General features: G+C 43.1%; 1 protein-coding gene across 3 annotated transcripts in view; it reads right to left on the bottom strand.

Moving 5' to 3' along the window:
* Nucleotides 1-10,629: 10,629 nt before the first annotated feature.
* PEX5 (peroxin 5) overlaps nucleotides 10,630-20,892 on the bottom strand; it is a 74,856-nt gene continuing 64,593 nt past the window's right edge. For all 3 annotated transcript variants that reach the window (XM_087402172.1, XM_087402170.1, XM_087402175.1), the window contains exons 9-16: nucleotides 20,632-20,825; nucleotides 13,547-13,796; nucleotides 13,035-13,119; nucleotides 12,566-12,675; nucleotides 12,226-12,450; nucleotides 11,933-11,998; nucleotides 11,511-11,605; nucleotides 10,630-11,252 (exon numbers count right to left, since the gene is read on the bottom strand). In XM_087402172.1, coding sequence (XP_087258298.1) covers nucleotides 11,174-11,252; nucleotides 11,511-11,605; nucleotides 11,933-11,998; nucleotides 12,226-12,450; nucleotides 12,566-12,675; nucleotides 13,035-13,119; nucleotides 13,547-13,796; nucleotides 20,632-20,825 — 1,104 coding nt within the window. In that variant the 3' untranslated portion in view covers nucleotides 10,630-11,173. The remainder of the gene's footprint in view (nucleotides 11,253-11,510; nucleotides 11,606-11,932; nucleotides 11,999-12,225; nucleotides 12,451-12,565; nucleotides 12,676-13,034; nucleotides 13,120-13,546; nucleotides 13,797-20,631; nucleotides 20,826-20,892) is intronic.

Genomic DNA, 20,892 nt, shown 5'->3' with positions numbered 1-20,892 from the left:
GAAGTGGGATCTCACATGTGGAATGAATTGGTGGAAAGCATGCTGCCATGATATCTGGAAATCGCAGATTCTCGATAAGGAGAGATTGTTACTTTAGAAGATCCTAAATAAGTGTATTCATGTGCACAGTGGGTTAGCCAAATGGATGAGAGTAATTCCTTGATCTGTACTCTATGGTAATATGATTGAGCAAGTTAAACATCTATTCTGGGACTATCCTATGGTGAGGGAGGTGTGGATCCAATTGGAACATTCTGGTTTGATTGCTTCATTCTCCTTAAGAGCAAAATGGAAAATGGATATCCTAGAAGAGAACAATCACCTTCACTCAAATTTGGTGTGTTATTGGCTATTTCTAAGGGTGCCATTCATGTTGGCCATGTGTTCTCTGTCCGTAACTCTATGGTGTTCCACCAATCTGTCCCATTAGGCTCCATGGAAAGCGGATTCGAAGGAAGGTGAAGACTCTACTCTTCAATTTGGGCACAGTTGTGTCAAGCCAGGATTCGTTGTTGTGTTCATCTTTTTCAATGTACTTTTGAGTCATCAAGTCCTATTGCCTAGCAGTGTGGGCCATGGGCTGGTTGACCACTTAGTTGGCCAAGTTTTGTAATTGGTTAGACTCTTTTTGGGTTTTACCACCCTTGCAATATAAGATGGCCTTTTATTTTCCTTATTTTTGTAAAGAGCTCTATTCAACATGGATGCTCATCTTAAAAGCACAATTTATTTTGTTAGCTACCTTAAAGAATAGCATAATCAGGACTTTGTTGAGCTTAACTCTACCCAACTTTGTACTTGGAGATTCAAGGACTTTTTTAAATAGGAAAAAAGGGCATATTCCTTTTTGTTTGAAAAACACTCTATGCTAGGAGAGGTGACATATTGACATTCTACCTCATATTACTTGGTGATGGTAATGCAACTTGGTCAAAATTAAGTTAATTCTTTTACTTTTATCCCTTGGCTTTATTTATCCTTTTTACTCTCTAAAATTCAATGGTTCATCTAAGTGAAGTATTGAGCTTACTTAGCTTGTTGCCAAAATATGTGCAACCAAAGGAATCAAAAAGATTATCTATAGGAGAAGAGGATATCCAAAGCAAAGTACTTAATTGCAATGGGTACAAAAGTATCAATTAGACCAGCTCTATGATAATAATCAAAGAAACCATACATGTCATTAATATTATTTTAAATTAAATTAGAGCAATTTAGTATCAATTAGACCAACTCTATGATAATAATAATCAAAGAAACCATACATGTCATTAATGTTGTTTTAAATTAATTTTGAGAGGAGAAATTTTCTTTAACTTGAATGTAGTTTTTGGTTGTTTTTTCAAAGTAATCACTCATAAACATTTGCTCTCAATTCTTTAAGAAAAGAAAAGTAAACAATCTAAAGAAATGTTGAGCATAAACATGGCCTCTTTTTGCCCAACGAAGGTATGTAAAGCAATAAAGCTTAATTTTGTAACCATTGCAGTGTCTCCCTATTTTTTAAAACATTACACTTTAGTGTTAAGATTTGCACATTCTTCATGGGGGAGCATTTATATGGGCACCTAACCCAAATTCAAAGCGATTTTGGTACAAAGTCGAAGGAATGAATAGCTACAAGGAACATGTCTCCACTTGCCCATTAATTATTGAAGCCCTCTCTTATTAAGAACTGGTTTTTGTGAGCCACTAAGTGTCTACCACGTGAGATCTATGTATAACTAGTTGTCTTTCTGAATATTGACAAAGGGCTTAAGGGGAGCAATGCTATGGTAAATTGTTCAAATGCTTATGAATGCCATTAATGGTTCAAATACAACAACTGATGATTTAAAGAATAGTCTTTGCACCCTTTAAGGTGACCACTATTGCTAGGTGCATATAAGAGATGATACTTAATTAGGATCTCTTATTTATGATATAGTATTTTCACTTTTAGATGCTTGGATCCCTAGTTCATTCCTTCCTTAGCTTATCCCTTGTTCCCCTTACTCGATCATGATGATATTACGTCCGATACTTGGAATTAAGACATCTTGTCTATTCTATTGAATTTTTCCTTCTTTAATGGCTTGGGTCCGTATTTTCCTATAATTGTGTTATGTTTGAGAGCATCCCTATGTGCATAATTTCCTTAAGATGGTAACATAATAGGTAATTTTAAATGTAGATTAGCCTTTAGAATTGTTAGCACTAGTCAATGACGGGAATCCAATGAAGTTGACTTTAAAAAGCAAGGAATATCCTAAGAGGTCCACTTAAGCTGGTGTTTCTCTTCACCGGTAGTAACTTCTACTTTGTACCAGTTTATATAAGGGGCTTTCTTTTACCATGTAGCATTAATATGTCTATTTCTATGGCCTCAATAAACAAAAAATGTGAAGATAGTGGGAGAGAAGGAAGGAATCTCACTTGTGGCTTTCTCACATACACAATGGGGGAATACACACAAAGGTGGAGGCTGAAAATAGTCTCCTCTTCTTAGTTGTGAAAGCCAAAAGAACTCTAGTACAAAGAAATAGAAGAACCCTATATGTGGGTCTCAAACCAAACTCAGCTAACTAAGGTGGCATACTAACTGAGCCACGAACTAGAGTAGATAAGGATAGCTGTCATCCAGCTATTATTCATGGGCGGTGTACCAACCGCATCTGCAACTCACAAGTTAGTGACATAAATGCACAACGGTCACCCTGGCATATCACGAGTGGAGCTCGATATCTCAACACTCTCCCTCAAGCTGAATCCCAATTCCTGCACACCAAGCAGGTCTCTGAACTTGCGTAGCTTCTCTGTGCCCAATGCCTTCGTGAATATGTCAGCTACCTGATCCTCTGTGCTGAGATAAACTAGATCAATAAGACCTAGTAAAACCTTCCCCCGCACATAGTGATAATGCACCTCAATGTGCTTTGTTCTAGCATGATAGACTGGGTTATTTGCCAAGTGTATACTGCTCATGTTGTCACAATAAATGACAACTGGCCCATCTGTAGACTGATGCATATCATAGAGTACTTATGCAACTAAGCTACCTCACATGCAGCCATTGCTGCACCCCTGTACTGAGCCTCTATGCTCGACAAGGCAACTGTAGGCTGTTTCTTGCTACTCCAAGTGACTGCAGCACTCCCAAAAGAGAACACATATCCACTGGTAGATCGTCTATCAGAAATACTACCAGCCCAATCAGCATCAGTGTATCCATGCAACTGTATCTGAACAACAGCCTCATAAAATAGTCCATACTGCAATGTGGACTTCACATACCTGAGTATGCGTCTAGCCGCATCCAAATGCGATTTCCTTGGAGCCTGCATAAACTGACTTACCAATCCAATAGCATAGCTCAAATCTGGCCTGGTAATAGTCATATAAATCAAACTTCCTACTATGCGTCTGTACATAGTAGGGTCTTCCAGAAGCTCACCTGCATCTGCGCTCAGCTTCACATTCTACTCTAAAGGAACTGAAATAGGCTTACAGCCTCTCATCCCATATTTGGATAGCATGTCCAATCCATACTGCCTCTGTAAGAGCTGTATCCCACTTGGTGATCTAATCACCTCAATGCCCAAGAAATAACGCAGCTCTCCCAAATCCTTCATCTCAAACTTCTGCTTCAATAGCATTTTCACATGAAGGATATCTTCATCACTATCACTTGTGATGATCAAATCATCAACATAAATGACAAGCAGCATAATACCTTTCTTTGTTTTTCTCACATAAAGTGAGAAATCTGCCTTGGAAATCTGAAAGCCAATAGTGACAAGATACTGTCCTATCTTGTCATACCATGCTCTAGGTGCTTGCTTCAAGCCATACAAGGCTTTCTTCAACCTGCAAACAAACTCAGGATGAATAGCATGAACATAACCTGGTGGTTGCTCCATAAAGACCTCTTCTTGCAAATCACCATGCAAGAAGGCATTCTTTACATCCATCTGATGTAAAGACCATCCCTTTGATGCAGCCATAGCAATGACTGCTCTTACGGTTGCCATCCTTGCAACTAGACTGAATGTTTCTTCATAATCAATGCCATATGTCTGTTCATACCCCTTGATAACTAATCTTGCCTTGTATCTGCTCACAGAACCATCTGCATTGTGCTTCACCATATAAACCCACTTACAGCCAATTGCATTCTTGTCTTTAGGCAAAGGCACCAATTCCCATGTAGCATTTGCTTCCAAGGCATCCATTTCTTCATCCATGGCTTTCTCCCATTTTTCTTTTCCCATGGCTTGCTCAAAAGAAGTAGGTTCTAGTTCCTGTATCACTTTGACCATATAGGCATAGTGAATGGCTGTAAATCCATCATATTTCAGCCTATCCACAGGATATCTAGCTCTGGTAGACCTGCGCAAAAAAGACTCACTTCCAGGTGCTCTCAAAACATCCCTGGTCTTCCTTACTCCAGGTGTAACAACAGAAGGAATACCCAACTCATCATCAATGCTCTGTTCTGAGCCACTGGATTCACCATCCACATAAGAGTGACCTGCATTCACATCAAACATGGGCTGATCTACCTTCTCCTTTCCTTTTCATAATACCTGCGTACCACTATCTGCATTGCTTTGAGGAGTCTCCTAATCTCAATCTGCCTGTCCATGGTGAAGTATGTGAACCACTGCTAGAGGACACTACAAGTCCACTAATATTTTGTGATTGCTACTGTGAATTCTGTGCAGCATTACCATTTTATGCATCTACATCAATCATCACATTTACTGGTTTATACCAGCTGTTCATCTCATCAAAAACAATATTTTTGCTCACTTAAACTTACAAGTAGAAGGGTTATAGCATCTATACCCTTTCTGCTGCAGAGAATAACCAATAAAGATGCACTTCTCAGCTTTTGGATCCAACTTGGACCTCAACTCATCTCGCACATGAACATAGGCAATGCAACCAAAATTTTTCAAATGAGAAATATCTCGTTTCCTGCTAGTATACATCTCCTCTGGTGTCATGCCATGTATTGCTGCAGTGGGAGTCCTGTTCATTATGTAAACTGCTATAGCAACTGCTTCAGCCCAATAATAATCTAGTAGGTCTTTTTCATTTAGCATGGCCCGAGATACCTCTCCAATATGCTTGCTTTTCCTTTCTGCAAGTCCATTTTGCTGTGGGATATGACTGCATGAATATTGCTGCTTTATGCCATGCTCCTGCAAGAACCTTGCAAACTCATTTGAGAGGTACTCTCCCCCTCCATCTGACCTTAGGCATTTTATTTGTAGGCCTGTTTCTTTTTCAACCATAGCTTTAAAAGCTTTGAAGCGCCCAAACACTTCACTTTTCTTTTTCATAAAATACACCCAAACTTTTCTACTGTACTCATCAATAAAAGTGACAAAATAATGACAGCCTCCAATAGATGCAGCTTTAGTAGTCCACACATCAGAGTGGATTAATTCCAATGGCTTCTTACTCTCTTGAACATGTCTAGGAAATGGTTTCCTCGCCTGTTTTCCAAATTGACAGACTTCACATACCTTATTCACACATCAGAGTGGATTAATTTCAATGGCTTCTTACTCTCTTGAACATGTCTAGGAAATGGTTTCCTTGCCTGTTTTCCAAATCGACAGGCTTCACATACCTTATTCATTTCTGTAACCTTGAATTTAGGCAATCTTGCAACAATGTTTTGGGCTTGCATTGATTTAAGTTGATGTACATTAACATGACCAATGCGTTTATGCCAGATATCAATATCTGTAACTACACCAGTCCCATGTGCAAACATTGCTGCACTCAATTCAGGCATGTCCGCATCCAACGTAAACATCCTGCCCTTCTTCTTTCCTTTTGCTATCAAGCGACCGTTATTTTTCATATCCTGAACAAAGCATCCATGAGGATTAAATCTGACCTGCAAGCCCTGCTCAACCATTTGACCAATAGAAACAAGGTTCTTGGTGATATTCGGGACATGAAATACATCAGACAGGTATTTCTTTTTCCCATCCTGCATAGACAAAGAAATTTTACCAATCTGCACAATAGGATGTGCAGTATCATCACCAGTCTCCACAAATCCTGGTCTATCCATTTTCCTTGCATCCTGTATCCATTCTGCATGACCTGTCATGTGGTTTGATGCACCTGAGTCAACATACAACACATCATTTCCTTCTTTTGCACTTGTCACAGAATTGGTCATGTGCTGCACCATAAATAGATGCTCATTTCTGTCATCACCCTGTCTACTAGAAGATGCATAATTGCCTTGATGCAATTTTCCATTCATAATGTCATTTTGCTTTTTGTAGGAGTCTTTAGCCATATGGCCCATTTTACCAGAGTAGTAGCATTCAACATTTTTGTTTGCATTTTGGCCTCTCTGCCATCCACCACGACCTCTTTGGCTCCCCCTGCCTCTAGAGTTAGCATGTCCTCCTCCAAAGGACTGGTTTTCTTGAGTTTGCTACATATTCTGATTTCTACCATGGCCTCCAGATCGGCCTCCTCTACCTCTGCCTCTACCTCTTCCAGCATTTGAGTAGAAGACAGTTTCTTTTGAAGTTTATCCTAAAGAAGATGCACCACCATTTCTCTGCTCTTCAGAAATTAGAAGAGCAAACAACTCCTCAAAATCAGGAAATTTTTCACGGACAGCAATGGATGTCCGGAACTGTGCATAATCCTTTCCTAGACCATTCAAGGTCACAGAAACTAGATCATCATCTTCCACTGGTGACCCAATGGAAGCAAGTGCATCTGCAATTTTCTTCACCTTCATGTGGTAGTCATTGATGCTCATATTTTCTCTCTGCACATTGTGCAACTCCTACTTGAGCTGCATTTTCCTGGCTTGCGTATTTGTGCTGTACATTTTTGCCAAAGTATCCCATGCCTCCTTAGGCATACTTGCATCCTAAATATGCACAATCATAGAATCTCAAATACTGATAGACAGCCAGTACATAACTTTTCTGGCTCTCTCATGCCATCCTTTAAATGCCTGTATTTCCTGTTCATTGGGAACATTAGGAAGAATTGGTTCTTCTTCATTTCCTGTAATGAACTCCCAATAGCCTTTTTCCATAAGGAAATTCGTCATTCTAAACTTCCATGCTTGAAAGTTGTTCTTGTCAAGCTTTTCAGTGACAATCTGTGAAAGAGAATCAGACGCCATTACAGAACACTGCAAAATATTCTGTCACTGCAAAAAACACAGCTTCTGCCTCACACGGGCAAATCTGCAAAACTGACGAAAGTGGTATTTGACCACACAGTCACTTCCTAGTGACGATTTTGCATCAACAGACAATAAGGATGATTCTGTAACTCCTAGTATCTCTGCGCACAGGCATACGATGCAATTTCTGTGGCAACTTTTCACTGACCTGCAGAGCAGTGGTCGCACAACAAAAACAGGGCCTTTTTCTCAGTGCTTGCGGAGAACTTCCACCTCCAAAACGGGCCCCGAAATGGCCTCAAATCAGAAAAATAAAGTCACCAAGGGCTTTGCCGTTTCCCGCAGCATATACTGCCCTCTCGCCACACTGCGAAGGGCATCTCAATCTGAGACAGTGCACTCTTGCACTTCCAGCTGTGCTACCTGTAGAGATTTTCTCCCAAACTCGAAAAAGGAAAGCAACGCTGGTCCTCTTACCAGGACACCGTGAACTTGGTTTGCTTTCTTGAGCTCCTTACCACGAACCAGGCTCTGATACCATGTGAAAATAGTGGGAGAGAAGGAAGGAGTCTCACTTGCGGCTTTCTCACATACATAATGAGGGAATACACACAAAGGTGGAGGCTGAAAACACTTTTCCTCTTCTTAGTTGTGAAAGCCAAAAGAACTCTAGTACAAAGAAATAAAAGAACCCTATATGTGGGTCTCAAACCAAACTCAGCTAACTAAGGTGGCATACTAACTGAGCCACGAACTAGAGTAGATAAGGATAGCTGTCATCCAGCTATTATTCATGGGCGGTATACCAACCGCATCTGCAGCTAACAAGTCGGTGACATAAATGCACAACGGTCACCCTGGCATATCACGAGTGGAGCTCGATATCTCAACAAAAAAGAGTGATTAGACTATAAAGAATAGACAAGCATGTTGCACGTTACTGCCCTCAACATGTCCACCCCTTCTTTTGCTTCCTTTTTCTTTCTTTCTATCGATGGAACGACTTCAATGTCAAATTGCAATAAAATGGATGAACCGATAAATTAAAAGAGAAGAGGGAAAAAGTATTGTGATTTGACATTAAAGTCGTTCCACCGATAGAAAGAAAAGAGGCAAAGATAAAAGCTCAAATGTAAAGATGAAAAAGATTAAAATCACTAAGTCAACTACTTTAAAACAAAGTAAATATCCATTATACATACATAGTCTTACCCCTCCTCACTCAAGAATTGCACGTTTCTTACTTGATACAATTTTCTTTTTTAAGCATCAAGCCTTCCTTAATGTTTCCCAATTTATCTTTTCCTCAACTCCTAAGGCCCTATACCATTGGCCTACCTTACCATCAAGGCTCAACGTGAATGCATTCACGTTATCCAAGACATCGATGTCTCAAAAGGTCTCACAGATCTGCTCAAACCTTTCAACGTGGGAGACGGCGGATCTCCTTCTCCTAAAGACTTGGTGATAAGCTTAGAGATCATGGCCAGACGACTTCGTGAAGAATTAGTGTCTATTCCCATGACCACTTACAGTCGGCCCCCCTTCCTAGTCCTTGCACTAGGATCCTCATTGCCTTGAGTAGTGTCTGTGGTGCAGGTGGAGGTGCTTGAGGGGCATGGTACCATAGCTGGGTGGCCCTTGGGATGGATTATAGAAGTTTGTTGGCCGAATACGAATTGTGTTCGCTAGTCCTGGCCTTGTGGGACATGGAGCCGGCATGCATGGTGGGCTTGGGTCTACTAGCCTCATGGGTATGGGCCTTGGCATGGGTACATTTGCGTTAGGCACATGCCTATAAGATGGGGCCATGGGGAAAGGAGTATAGTCTGGAGCTCCACCCCAAGTCATGTATAGATAAGGATGAGGAACCATTGGATGTGGTAAGGTGTTCTCCCCAAAGTCCATTTGATCATTCCTTTGCCCCATCACAGATCAATTGGCCTAGCATACACGTGGCTAACTTTATGATGTCCTGATGCATGCACCCCCTGATATGTCCTCCATGCCCAGGCCCAATACATGTCATTTATTCATTAAGCAAAGAACGTGCAAGCCACACTCTATCAACTCAATAACCAAAGAGCTCAAGATCATGAGGAACTACAAACTGAGCACTCACACATGGGTAGAAGGCTATATGCCATGGCTTCCCACCTACTTGGAGCACTACCACCATTATGCCAATACACAAAGCAACGGGGCCCATGAACACTAGGAATTACTGTACTCTTATTTGGCCACATTTTGGCCAAGATTTATGGGTGGGTATTAGAGACGGAGATAAATGGTTACACCGAGTCACATGGGCAGTAGGCTCTAGGGCAGATATGTTTTTGGAGGCAATACTCCACCCTAGATCACATCCTCACCTTGAGGGTCCACCCTCTTGCTCATGGAATCCCTTTTACTTTGACCATTTGACTTGCTTTGCGAGGGACCTCCTAGGCCATATAGGAAAGGAGAGTTGGGTCTATTTTTATACAGGAATTTTTGAATCATTTAGTGTACTCAAAGGATCAATTGCCATGTATGTAAAAATGCACATTTGAGGGTTCCCCCTAGAATTGATAAAAATTTCCCATTCTAGGCCAAGGAATTGACCTAACAGAGTGTAGAGTGTCTCCACTTGAGTGTAAAAGGTCAATGGAAGGTCCAAGAATTCTACTAAAATAGGGACTTTTGATGGGGCAGCATATCCAAAGTAGAATCGAGGCTCTACGTCAACGTAGGCAATGGTTGGTTTTATCTAGTCCACGTCCTTTTCTTCTTCACAATCCTCTTGGCCATGTCTGGTTTCTTGAATGAAAAGATACCTATTCCTTAGGAATGTCACATTGAAATTCTTATTGCCCTGTGAAGATTATTGTCATGTGTCTTATGTAGCCACCCATTGAGGAACGAGGCAAGGGGTCATAGTCCATGAATATATCCCACCACGCCATTAGAGCTTAGCCAAAGAGAAGTCTCATTTAGACACACAAGAATGAACTCACTTTCATATACATACTAGCGAGATAGTGTGGTCGAGATTTCCTACCCTCTGTGTTGGTGTCACTCCTATAGCTTTTGCTTGCTAGTTCACAGGAGAACCATCCTCTATTAGTTGCATTGTGTTTGTTGCCACACGCTACTTTCTAGTGCATTGAAATTTTGAAGAAAGAGCAGCTTCTGGACTCTACAGCTATAGATTGCAAATGCATAAACACACTTGAGCATCCATATGTACGAAGGTCTTTGTGCAGAGTTTCTGTTAGCACTGTGTATGCCAAATTTAAAGACAATATGCACAATGTCACTGCGTTGATGGATAGGGGCATAGCCAGGCATATACATCTTTTGTGTTTCATCACATTGAACACATGGAAGAACATTGAAACCTTGCAGAGGGATATCCAGAAAGAGAGAGAGAGAGAGAGAGAGAGAGAGAGAGAGAGAGAGCATATCTCAACTTCCATTTATCTTGGTTTGAAAGTGTCTTACCATTTGCAAAATCAATCTTTTACTCTCGAAAAATGTGAAGATGCATTTACAAATGAAACTGCACAGCTGTAATCCGTTGTAGTTTCACTATTTCGCAACTTGTCACAATGTCTCCTTTAGTCCACTTTGAATAATCACAAGATTCAAGGTCATTGCTACCTCCACCAAGACTCTCTTCGAAATTATGGCGTAGCTTTACAACAAGACACTTCCCTATTTCACCATAGAAACACACAAAACCATTCCACCGAATCATTTCATGTGATGAAAGAGACTCATAAATAAAGTTGGCAATTAGCCAACAAAAATTCCTCGGGTCATTAAATAAATGCAACGATACAGATGTATGATAGATCATGCCCAATGATCACCTCCACTGCTCTGTCAATTTGCAGTGAATCTCCACATATGATCCAATCGCCAATGTATTTGAACAGAAGCCCACGTATAACATTATAAAAAGGGGCATTTCCAGCATGTAACTCCTGGATTCCTTATGTACATCTGCAATGTTTATGCAAGAAAACATTACATTGGAAATTCCTTCTGCAGCAAATCAAGATCTCGTCTGTCACAAGCATCTAACAAGTCCCCCTTTCCTGCACCACTGAAAAATGAAGCGAGTCAATAACTGTTACAGCCTGCAAATTTGTGCTTAAGAGCAGTCGTTTCTTAAACTCTACACTTTCTTGAAATCCATAACCAGGGACTTTAAGATTATTATTGTCTTAAAGTATATGAAACAAATGGTAATGGACCTAGTCAGGACTCAGTGGATAATTACAAAGGCCGATTGGCTCCTGATTGACTCTGTACTAGGTATTTTTGTTTAAAGAGCACTGAAGCATACTGCTACACTGTGTACCTCAGAGAAATTCGAAGATACTGCCAAGCATTCTCTGCTTTTGGATTCATGCACAATGCCCTAACATAAAAGCGTACCGACTCCTCATAACGTCCCTGGAAAAATTTACCCAATAGAACATGGTGAGTAGAGATGTTGTGAGGGAGATTTGCGGCAACTGTCAGCAAGCATGATACAGAGGAACTAATTCAACACCAACACGAAAGAATGAACCTTGAGAACCTATATTCACTTACATGATATTGCATTCAGATGTCCATATAATTATGATGCAAAACCTTTTGGCAAAGATGATACAAAGGAACTAACTAGACACAGCAGTTACATCAGCAACAAAAGATTCTGTTTGTTCAGATTCACCGCCACATTCAGATACACGAAAAAGAACAGCTATCTCTAAAAAGATTTAGAACAATTTATACCTGATTAGCATAGCTAATTCCCATATTTGACCAAGCTCGAACATAGTTTGGCTTCAAATCTAATGCCTGGATCACAAATGAAAAAGATGCAGCAAAGTTTGGAGAAGAAAACTGGCATGAAAACAGTCAATTCTGAACAAGATATACACCTTACTCTCTTGGGAGGGTGAAGGATACATTTAACCATCCAAAAGAAGAAGCGATCACCCACAAGCTCAGAGGGGGGGCCCTAATCACATGATTAATTCTTACAAGTGGACTCTAAGCCAAGCAGCTGCAAATAATTCTCATACCTCCTGATATGCATGGAGGGCATCAGCGCTCCGGGCACTATTAGCCTGCGTTGCACCAAGCTTATTCCAAAGGGAATAGTCTCTCGGTTTCAGAGTAAGAGCTGTTCGAAAAGCTTTAATCGCATTGTCATATTCCCTTGACAAGTTGTACAAAACCCCAAGCACTGTGTGCACGTCTCCATCTTCTGGTGACATCTGAGCAGCTTCGTGGAAAAGCCGAGTAACCTGCACAGACGAATAATTGAAAATGTTAGACAAGTGGAAATTTATATTAAAATATACTTAAAGACCATGACGATAGGAATCTACATATGCTCTTTCAGATGCATCAGGAGCTTACCTCTGCATGGTTTAAACCTTCAGGGTGGTCCACTGAAAGCAACCTGCCATACTTGGGATGATGTTGAAGCCAGGCCCGAAGGTATTTTAAAGCTTCAAATTGCTCCAATTCTGCAAGCAAAACCAAGATAAATGATTCTAACATCATATGAAACTAATCTTAATTGCATACGTGCTCCAAACAATTGGCTTTCAGAAAGCAGCTCCACATTCAGCTAGTGAACTAGGACACTTCCAAGTGGTTGGTCTGAAGCATGTATAGACTGATTGGTATTAGAGTATGTGAGCTCCAACCTTAATATGCTATAACTGTAGAAACTGGTGCTCCCCTTCAAAGGCATGGAGTACATGCCTATGCAAATAGTTCATGGGTTCGTCACATAGCACATGCTCACTAGAACGTTCTCAGAACAGATTGATAGCACCACCATTCAAGATAGAAAAAGCTAGCAATAGAAAGGCTCACTCACCATTAGTATGGCTGACACCCAGTGACAACAGAACTTCCAAGTTGGTGGGATCTGCATCCCTTGCTCGAACCATTGAAGCAATAGCCTGTTATAAATAAGCATACCAGTACATATCAGGTGATTACAGCCTCCATAAAGTTGTGGTATCGAGGAACTAAAATTCAAGCCCTTGTCCAATCCCCAAATAACCCCTTTTACTGAATCAGTGTTCCCCCATATCATTCTGCACAAACATAAGCCTAAAGAGCGTGAAGTGAATCAAAATCCCATTTGCACACTCTCTATGAATAAGAAACTAGTTTTATCAGTCCCACTCGCAATCCCTCTTCAATTAGTATGCTAGCAAGTTCTCTACCTGTCTATAAAACAGTGTCAAGCACAAACCACAAGCACATGTCCAATTGTTTGAGTATTAAGAACAATATGCAGCTTAATCTTAAGTTATATTTCTTTCAGGGAAAGTATGAATGACTTCTATCCAGAACCTTTCAAAATGCTTTTCTTTTACAGACCTGTCGATCGTCATCATTTTCAGCATGTGTAATGCCTAGCAACCGCCAACCCTCAGCATTCTCTGGATTTTTTAGAACTTCTGCCTCCAAAGCTAAGACTGCTTCACTGAGAAGCCCTCGTCGGAAGAGATCTTGCCCCTCCTTCAGGGGGTTTGGATGCCCTACATAGGGATTTTGGTCGGCAAACACATACACCCATTTTGAAGAGGATGGAAGCTTCTGTTCTCCCTTTACCTGCTCTTCTACATACCTGCATTCCAAATTAAATTGCTTTGTTAAAGAAAAAGCAGTAGGTAATTATTCCATTCCTTAGCTGCAATCCATTCTGTGAAAAATCCACATGTGCATGCACAAACCACTGCCAATTTTCAAAGCAGTCTCAATCTGAATTCTAAGCTTAGAAAAGCAATACGATTCCTTGCACTATAAAGGCCTCTCTCTCACAGGCGTAGCTCCAGCTCCAGGTCGCGCAGGGTGCCAGCTTCAGCCCGCCTCACACAGGTCGTGCTGCCTCAGCCACCTAGGTAGTGCAACTCCACCTCCCACAGTTCATATATCTTCAGCTCTCCTTTTCTCTCACCTTTACTCCGAGTTGGGCTGAACCCCCAGCCGACCTTGGAGGTTAGCTTCAACGGAGCGTGCCGAGTTTATTGTAGGCCACTATGGAGTTCCCAGAACAAAAACCTTTGCTACCTCGACTTCAACCACCAGGTTTTCCAAACCTGCAGGACGGATTCAATATCTGCAATAGGCGATGCGAGAGCTCAAGCTTCGACTTGCAGCTATGAAAAGGAGAATTCATGACATGGAAGAGTCAAGACTCAAGTGAGGTTGATGAAACAAGAGATGATAGCCGCTCTCAACAACAAGGTGAACAAAGCTGATCTATATGCAGAAGTCAAAGAGCCGGAAGCTAGAGTAAATAACAAACAACTCCTACGCATGGGGGGGTTGCTAGATGGCTGTCTTGGCGAAGGGGAATACACAGTAGGCAGAATCAATCGCCTCAAGGAGAAAATACCACAAGTTCAATGGGATCAGACGATATATTGAATGTCAATCACAAGGGAACGTAGGTACAAGTCTTTAATGACGAGGCAGCAAGGGTAAAGATAATTCAACAAACCCACAGGTTTTTCAGCACAAAGATATGGATATTTGAGGAGCTCACTCTGACCCAGCTCAAACAAATTGGTCCGTGGATCCTGAAAGTGCGAGCGGGAGCACTGCCTTTCCCAATCACGAATCCTTTTTACAAAATCAAAATAAACCCAACAACTCTGAAGCTCCCCCCTAGGGCACATCTTGTTTAGCAAATCAACACCTAAACCCGGAACTTGGGTTGATTTCTTAATTACATGACACCTATTGAAAGAAGAAAATGTTAATTGTCCTAGGAACACAAGGCTTTGGAATTAATCATATTTTCTCTTTATCTTTAATTGCAAAATTTTGTCAAAGCCAGTTTCCATGCCTCCACCATCTTGTAATGCATCCTTCTTCCATTTAAAAATCCCACAAAAAATCCTCAATCTACGTAGGAAACATACCACTTTGGAGTAAAACCACAATCATTAGTGAGAGAAAGTGTTTTACCTCTTTGTGTCCAATAATGGAGAAAATCTTGTCAGTACGATGTCATGTTCCACCTCACTCAGTCTTTCAATACTAGGAACATCACTGTTTAGAATGACTGCCTCAAGTATAATATCTTTGACCATTATTTCCTAGATATATTTGGGTCTCATTTGACCAACACTTTTCACAAAAGTAGTAACCTTGGCTTTAAGTCCTCCATCACCTTTCTGGATGTACCCTCTATGACAACATGTAAATGACATCCGATATGAATTATGCATCTTGTTATCTTTCTTTCATCTTTTAGTCTGGCCGATGAAGCATATCCTCTCCTCAAGTGTGCATGCATTGCAGGTCTCATAGTGAAGATGGGTCTGAAAAAGGCAACCCCAAGATAAGTATACGATGAAACTATCTCAACAGGTGGCCCATCACATGTGAACTGCTCTTGGCGCATGACGGCTTGAGATGTATTGAAGATCATAACCTTGGTTTTACCCAAGTTGACCTTCAAATCATGAGACTCACAAAAGGACTGTAGTGCGTCAAGGTATCTCTAGAGCCCCTCTACTGAGGAAAACAAGAGAGCCACGTCATCTGCGTAAAGCAATATCCGGATCAGCGTGCCCGCAACAGAGCAACCTACCCCCCCATGTGCATGCATCACTGTCTCAAGCTCGTCAATGTAGAGGCCAAACAAGGTAGGTGATAATGAACACCCTTGTTTGACCACGATAGTGCTCATGATCTCGTCTGTCCACCCAGATCATGCCCGGACTATGCCTAAAACTCTCTCGTAAAGTGCCATGACAGCCCAAATGATATCTTGGTCATAACCCAAATCCTGTAGGCGCCATATGGGGCAAGCTCTAGGAACCGTGTCAAATGCCTTGCGGAAATCCACAAAGCAACAATAAACCCTCTGCTTATGTGCCCTCGCCTCCTCGATGATACATCTGAGTGTGAGAATGTGGTCCATGGTTACATGATCAAGCCGGAATCCGGCCTGTCCTGCTGCTCTAAGTCCTCGACACTCTGCAAATCTGCTGACCTCGGAATCAAGTACCAATGCATAAATCTTGGACATGACATGTCCAATCATAATGGTCATTTAGTTCTTCAGGCTTATGGGATCCCCTGTCTTGTGGATCAGTGAGATAGTGTTGATGGTCCAGGTGCGTGGAAACCCCAAACAAATACCTTCATTAAAGAGCTTTGCTAAGATCGGAGCTAGGAGGTTAATCCCATATGCAATGAACTCAATGCATAGTCCCTCATGATCCTTCGCTCGGCCATTATGAAGTTTCATTACGGCATTCTTTACCCCTCCCCTAGTGAAGAGGGTGCAGGATGTGGGGCGTGGCATATGTGAGAGGTTAGGGATTGGCTGATTTGGCATGTCATAAAGTGTGCGTGCATAATCATACCAGACCTCAGTGTCAGTGAGTGGTGAGGGGGACCATCCCTCTAGAAATCTCCGCCAAAAGTCCTTAGAGTTGTTACTAAATAAAATGTTTAGTAGCTCCTCCTCGTTCCAACAAACGAAGTCTAGTTTCTTTCTGCGTACCGGTCAACGATACTTGCGTAACGTCTCTGGTTCGCTCGGAAGACTGTTTTTGGTTTCGAACCTGAGCTGACGGCGTAAAGCCTTACACTCATCATCGTACCAACTATTACAACCTACGGTCCCAAGGGGTGGTGGGCGGGTGGAGCAAGTGGTGTGAGGAAAAGCGTAAAGAGCAGTCTCGTGTAGTGAGCGGGTGACCAGGGCAGCACGATCCTCTATTAGGGGTATGAAGTTAATATAAGCGAGAAGTATGTACAGACGGCCAGAGTAAGTAGGTGAGTGATCGTGGTCAAAGCTTGTATCATGATAGGTGGAGTAAGAACTCAATGGGATGGAAGGTGTTGTGCGACTGGGAGTGGAAATGCTAAAGAAAAGATAGATCAGCCCCTGGAGGGAGAGGTGCTACGGTAAAATCAGTGATGCGAGATGTGAAGGCAGGGGATCCCATGATGTAATCAAGAACGTTGGAGCCTCCCCCAAGTGGAAAGCACGTGAAACCACCTAAGGTGGGCCATCTGTCAAGACCATTATAAATAAGAAGATCATGCATCCTGTCGAGGTCTAATAGAGCCTGCCCATAAGATGTGATCGGACCTCGTCTGTCAGCCAAAACCCCTAGCATGCCTACATCCTCAAGGTCAATGTCTGGCAGTAGAGTGAAATCATCCCTGAAGTCGAGAAGTGGTACCTGACGGGCGCCTGTCCTCGCGTTGAAGTCCCCAACTAGGAGGACTTCTCTGCGCCTAGAAAAGTCAACAATGGACTGATAAAGAACAGCAAATGGAGATGTCTCATCCTCACCTCGAATATCATTAGCAAAGTGGGAGGACTCAGAGGGGAAGTAGCAAACTGCAACAAACAAATGTCGACTGTCCATGTGCCGAATCCGGATCCAAAGAAACTTGGAATGTGCATCTCTCTGCTCTACTGAAATGGTCCCCAAAAGTGTGGATCTGTAAAGGACTGCGACTCCACCTGACCCTCGAACTCCCCCTGTATCCCTCGTCTCATCTCTGTAGGCAGACTCCCATGTATACCGCTAACTACTAGTAGTGGGCGCTCTGGACTCTGATGTGTCTCTGTATAAAAGACTGTGTCGTGACCTATATAGAATTCCGAGAAGTTCCCTGGTTCTAACCATAAGGTACAATTATAGTTCCAAATGGTGCATGATAGGGTCTCGGATATCTGAGTCTCATAGACCCCACTTCCCTATGTAGGGGAGGGGACTGGTGTCCTACAGGGGCCTGTAAGAAGTTGTCCCTCTCCCGCTACTGCAACAAAGAGCGTATCTCCTCAACATGTAGAGGGGTGAGATCCTCATCCATGGAGATCGCTGGCTGGTCTCGAAAGACTGACCTGCGTCGTAAAGTTGAAAGTCATGCCTGAGTGTCATGGAACCGTATGATCAAGGGTTGCTCTCAGTTGGAGTCTCCAACACCCACCATGTCCTCTCGATCCTGTGCTCAGCCACACCCAGAGTAGCGGCCACGAAAGCAATCGCATCTGCCATCAGTATAGCCTCAGTGCGTGGGATCCCACGTACTCTGATGTTGAGAGCCTTGCTGGCTCTTTGCTGCTGCTCCATGAGGGTAGCCGAAACGGTTGCCCTTGCGGGTTCCCCTTTGGCCACGTCAACCCATCTGGATGTCTCCTCAATAACAAATTGCATGCTCGCAATCTGTGCCTCGAGAATTGAGGTACTCCCTGGGACTGTGTGTATGGCTGTGACCTCCTGTCGGAGCTCCGAGATATCATGTCTGAGTTCTTGAATGAGACCAACTTGTTCCCGAATGAAGCGAGCCTGTTCCCGTATGATGCGACTCTGCTCCTAATTGAGGCAGACCTGCTCCTGTGCTAAGCGTGTCAGCTCCATCTCGCACTCACGGATCTGTGTACCTCCATGAGCAAGGTCTCCCAGGCCGCCGCCCGCTGGTGTGTCAGCCCGACCGTGTCCGAGGTGAAACTGGAATGGCTGTGACATGAAAGTATGGGGATGAGTCCGGAAACTGGGTGATGACTGGGTGAGCTGGGTGAGGTACGGGGATGACAGCGGAATGGATGAGGCAGTCCCAATGGGATGTGGGAGCGTGGGCTAACTGAGCAGGAGAGGGAGAGAAAGGTTGAGGTGTAATGCGGAGCAGTGTATGACACCTCTGAAGTAGGTGTCATAAGCGGTGAGAGAGCTGTAACAGGGGAGGAAGGGAAGGAAGCAACCGACGTCATGGGTATGATTATGTCACTGATAGTGGCTGTAGCTGTAGCTGGGGATGTAGAGGCTGTAGCTGAAACTAGTGCTGAAGTGGAAGCCGAAGTCGAAAGTGAGGATGTAGGGGGAGTAGGGGGAGCTGAGACTGGAACTGAGACCGAAGCAGGGGCTGAAGTTGAAGTAGAGATAGAGGAGCTGAGGCTAGAACTGAGACTGAAGCGGGGGCTGAAGTCGAAGTAGAGGTAGAGGCTGAAGCTGAGGCTGAGGTGGGCCTTGCCTTTACTTTGTTGTCAACCACTTCAGTTGTAGCATGTGTTCACATCCTCCAGTTTCAGTTGTGTCGATTGCTTTTTTTTGTTGTTGTTGTCGTCTTTCTTGGCTTTGTTTGTCTCTTTCTCAGCTTTTCCCATTTCTTTGGACTGATTTGTGTGCCCTTGGTGCAGGTCTTAGACTCTTAGTGCACGATCGGGAGGGGGAGCACAGCCCCCCCCCACCCATGGTGGGAGGCACACCCAAGGCGAGGAGGATAGTCGGAGGCAGGTAGAAAGGGCTGCGGGTGGAAGAGAGCAGTGGAAGGGAGGAGGTGTAGAGGAGGAGCTGCAAGGCGGAGAGGGAGGAGGTAGAGGAGGAGCTGCATGCTGGGGGATGTCGAGACAAAGGAGCACTACTTCTGTACCTACCCAGCCTCCTATGAGGTCTGGGGACACGGCTTTGGTACACTCTCATATTGATCCACTTCCATGACCAGGTTTGTGGTGGGCTCTATTTGATTGAGATGCAACGGCACAGAGAGACACTATTGAGACAGATCACATAGAGCAGGAGGTGACCGCACCACAAGAGGCTCAGATAGACCAAGCACAGTGACATGTCACAGACTTCTATGCATTTGAGTCATCTCCTGGACATTGTGAGGTGGAGGAGGAGCTAGCTAGCATGATGGCAATGTGGATCAGTGGGGAGAGACGACCCAACGCTACCGAGCCAGAGACGTAGAGACTCACACACAACACACAATACACAGAGTGACCAAAGCACGAAGATGGAGGTCCGGTCTATCTCAGCTTTTCTCAGAGACCGCCAGAGTCGAGGGGTCGCTCTTGACATGGCCCATCGGATACAAAGGTCAAGGAGACCACGCCCTCCACAACAGCAAGAGACAGCTTGATAGACACAGATCTGGGACATCTTTTCAGCCCACCGGAGAGCCACCATGGCACTGGGTTTCAGATTTTGAGTTTCAGTTTTGAGTTTTTGAGTTTTTGAGTTTGAGCTCTTTAGCTTAGCATAGCACTCAGCAAGGGCCCTAGCGCACCCTTTGCTTCAGCCCATAGAGGGTTGTACAAGTTCCTTCTCTTGATGTACTTTCTCCCATAGGCTCATGTGAGAGTTTCTGAAAGATTTTGAGACTTCAGCATTATTAGCTTAGCTTAGCACTCAGCAAGGGCCTTGGCAAGCCCTTTGCTTCAGCCCATAGCAGCTTGTAAGAGCTATTCTGCTGATTGTACTTTGTCTCATAGCCCCACGAGGCCTCCTAAAGATGTTAATACAACTCCCTCCCTTCCTCCCTCCCTCTCTCTCTCTCTCTCTCTCTCTCTCTCTACCCTTCCATTCATCCTATGGATTGGAAACTCAAAAACGTGTTCACACGTGGTGCAGGCCAAAATATAACTTATTTAGAGTCTCCACAAAGTAAAAAACAATATCAATGACCAAGAAAAGATAACACACTTTTCATAACTATCGATCCAATTGTCACCCAGATCCCCATTGAGCATGCCCTTAGAGAACTGATCACCAAATTCATCGGCCCAATCTTGCATGTTCAATTTGGAAAACTCGTCAACCCATCTCTCATTTGTTGATGCCTCCGGATTTTGTACGTGACTATACTCATCAACCCAAGTGTCACCACGATGGACATGCTGCAATACCAAATTTTAAAAGATGATCAGTGATAAAAAATGTCAGAGACTGCAGATTCTATAGAGA

The sequence above is a fragment of the Dipteris shenzhenensis genome, chromosome 3 (assembly GCF_047967505.1).
Source record: "Dipteris shenzhenensis isolate YYH24624 ecotype China chromosome 3, Dip_SZ_1.0, whole genome shotgun sequence".
In the NCBI taxonomy this organism is placed as follows: Eukaryota; Viridiplantae; Streptophyta; class Polypodiopsida; order Gleicheniales; family Dipteridaceae; genus Dipteris; species Dipteris shenzhenensis.
Note: the sequence above shows the minus strand (reverse complement) of the source record. Positions and strands in the feature narration are given on the sequence as shown.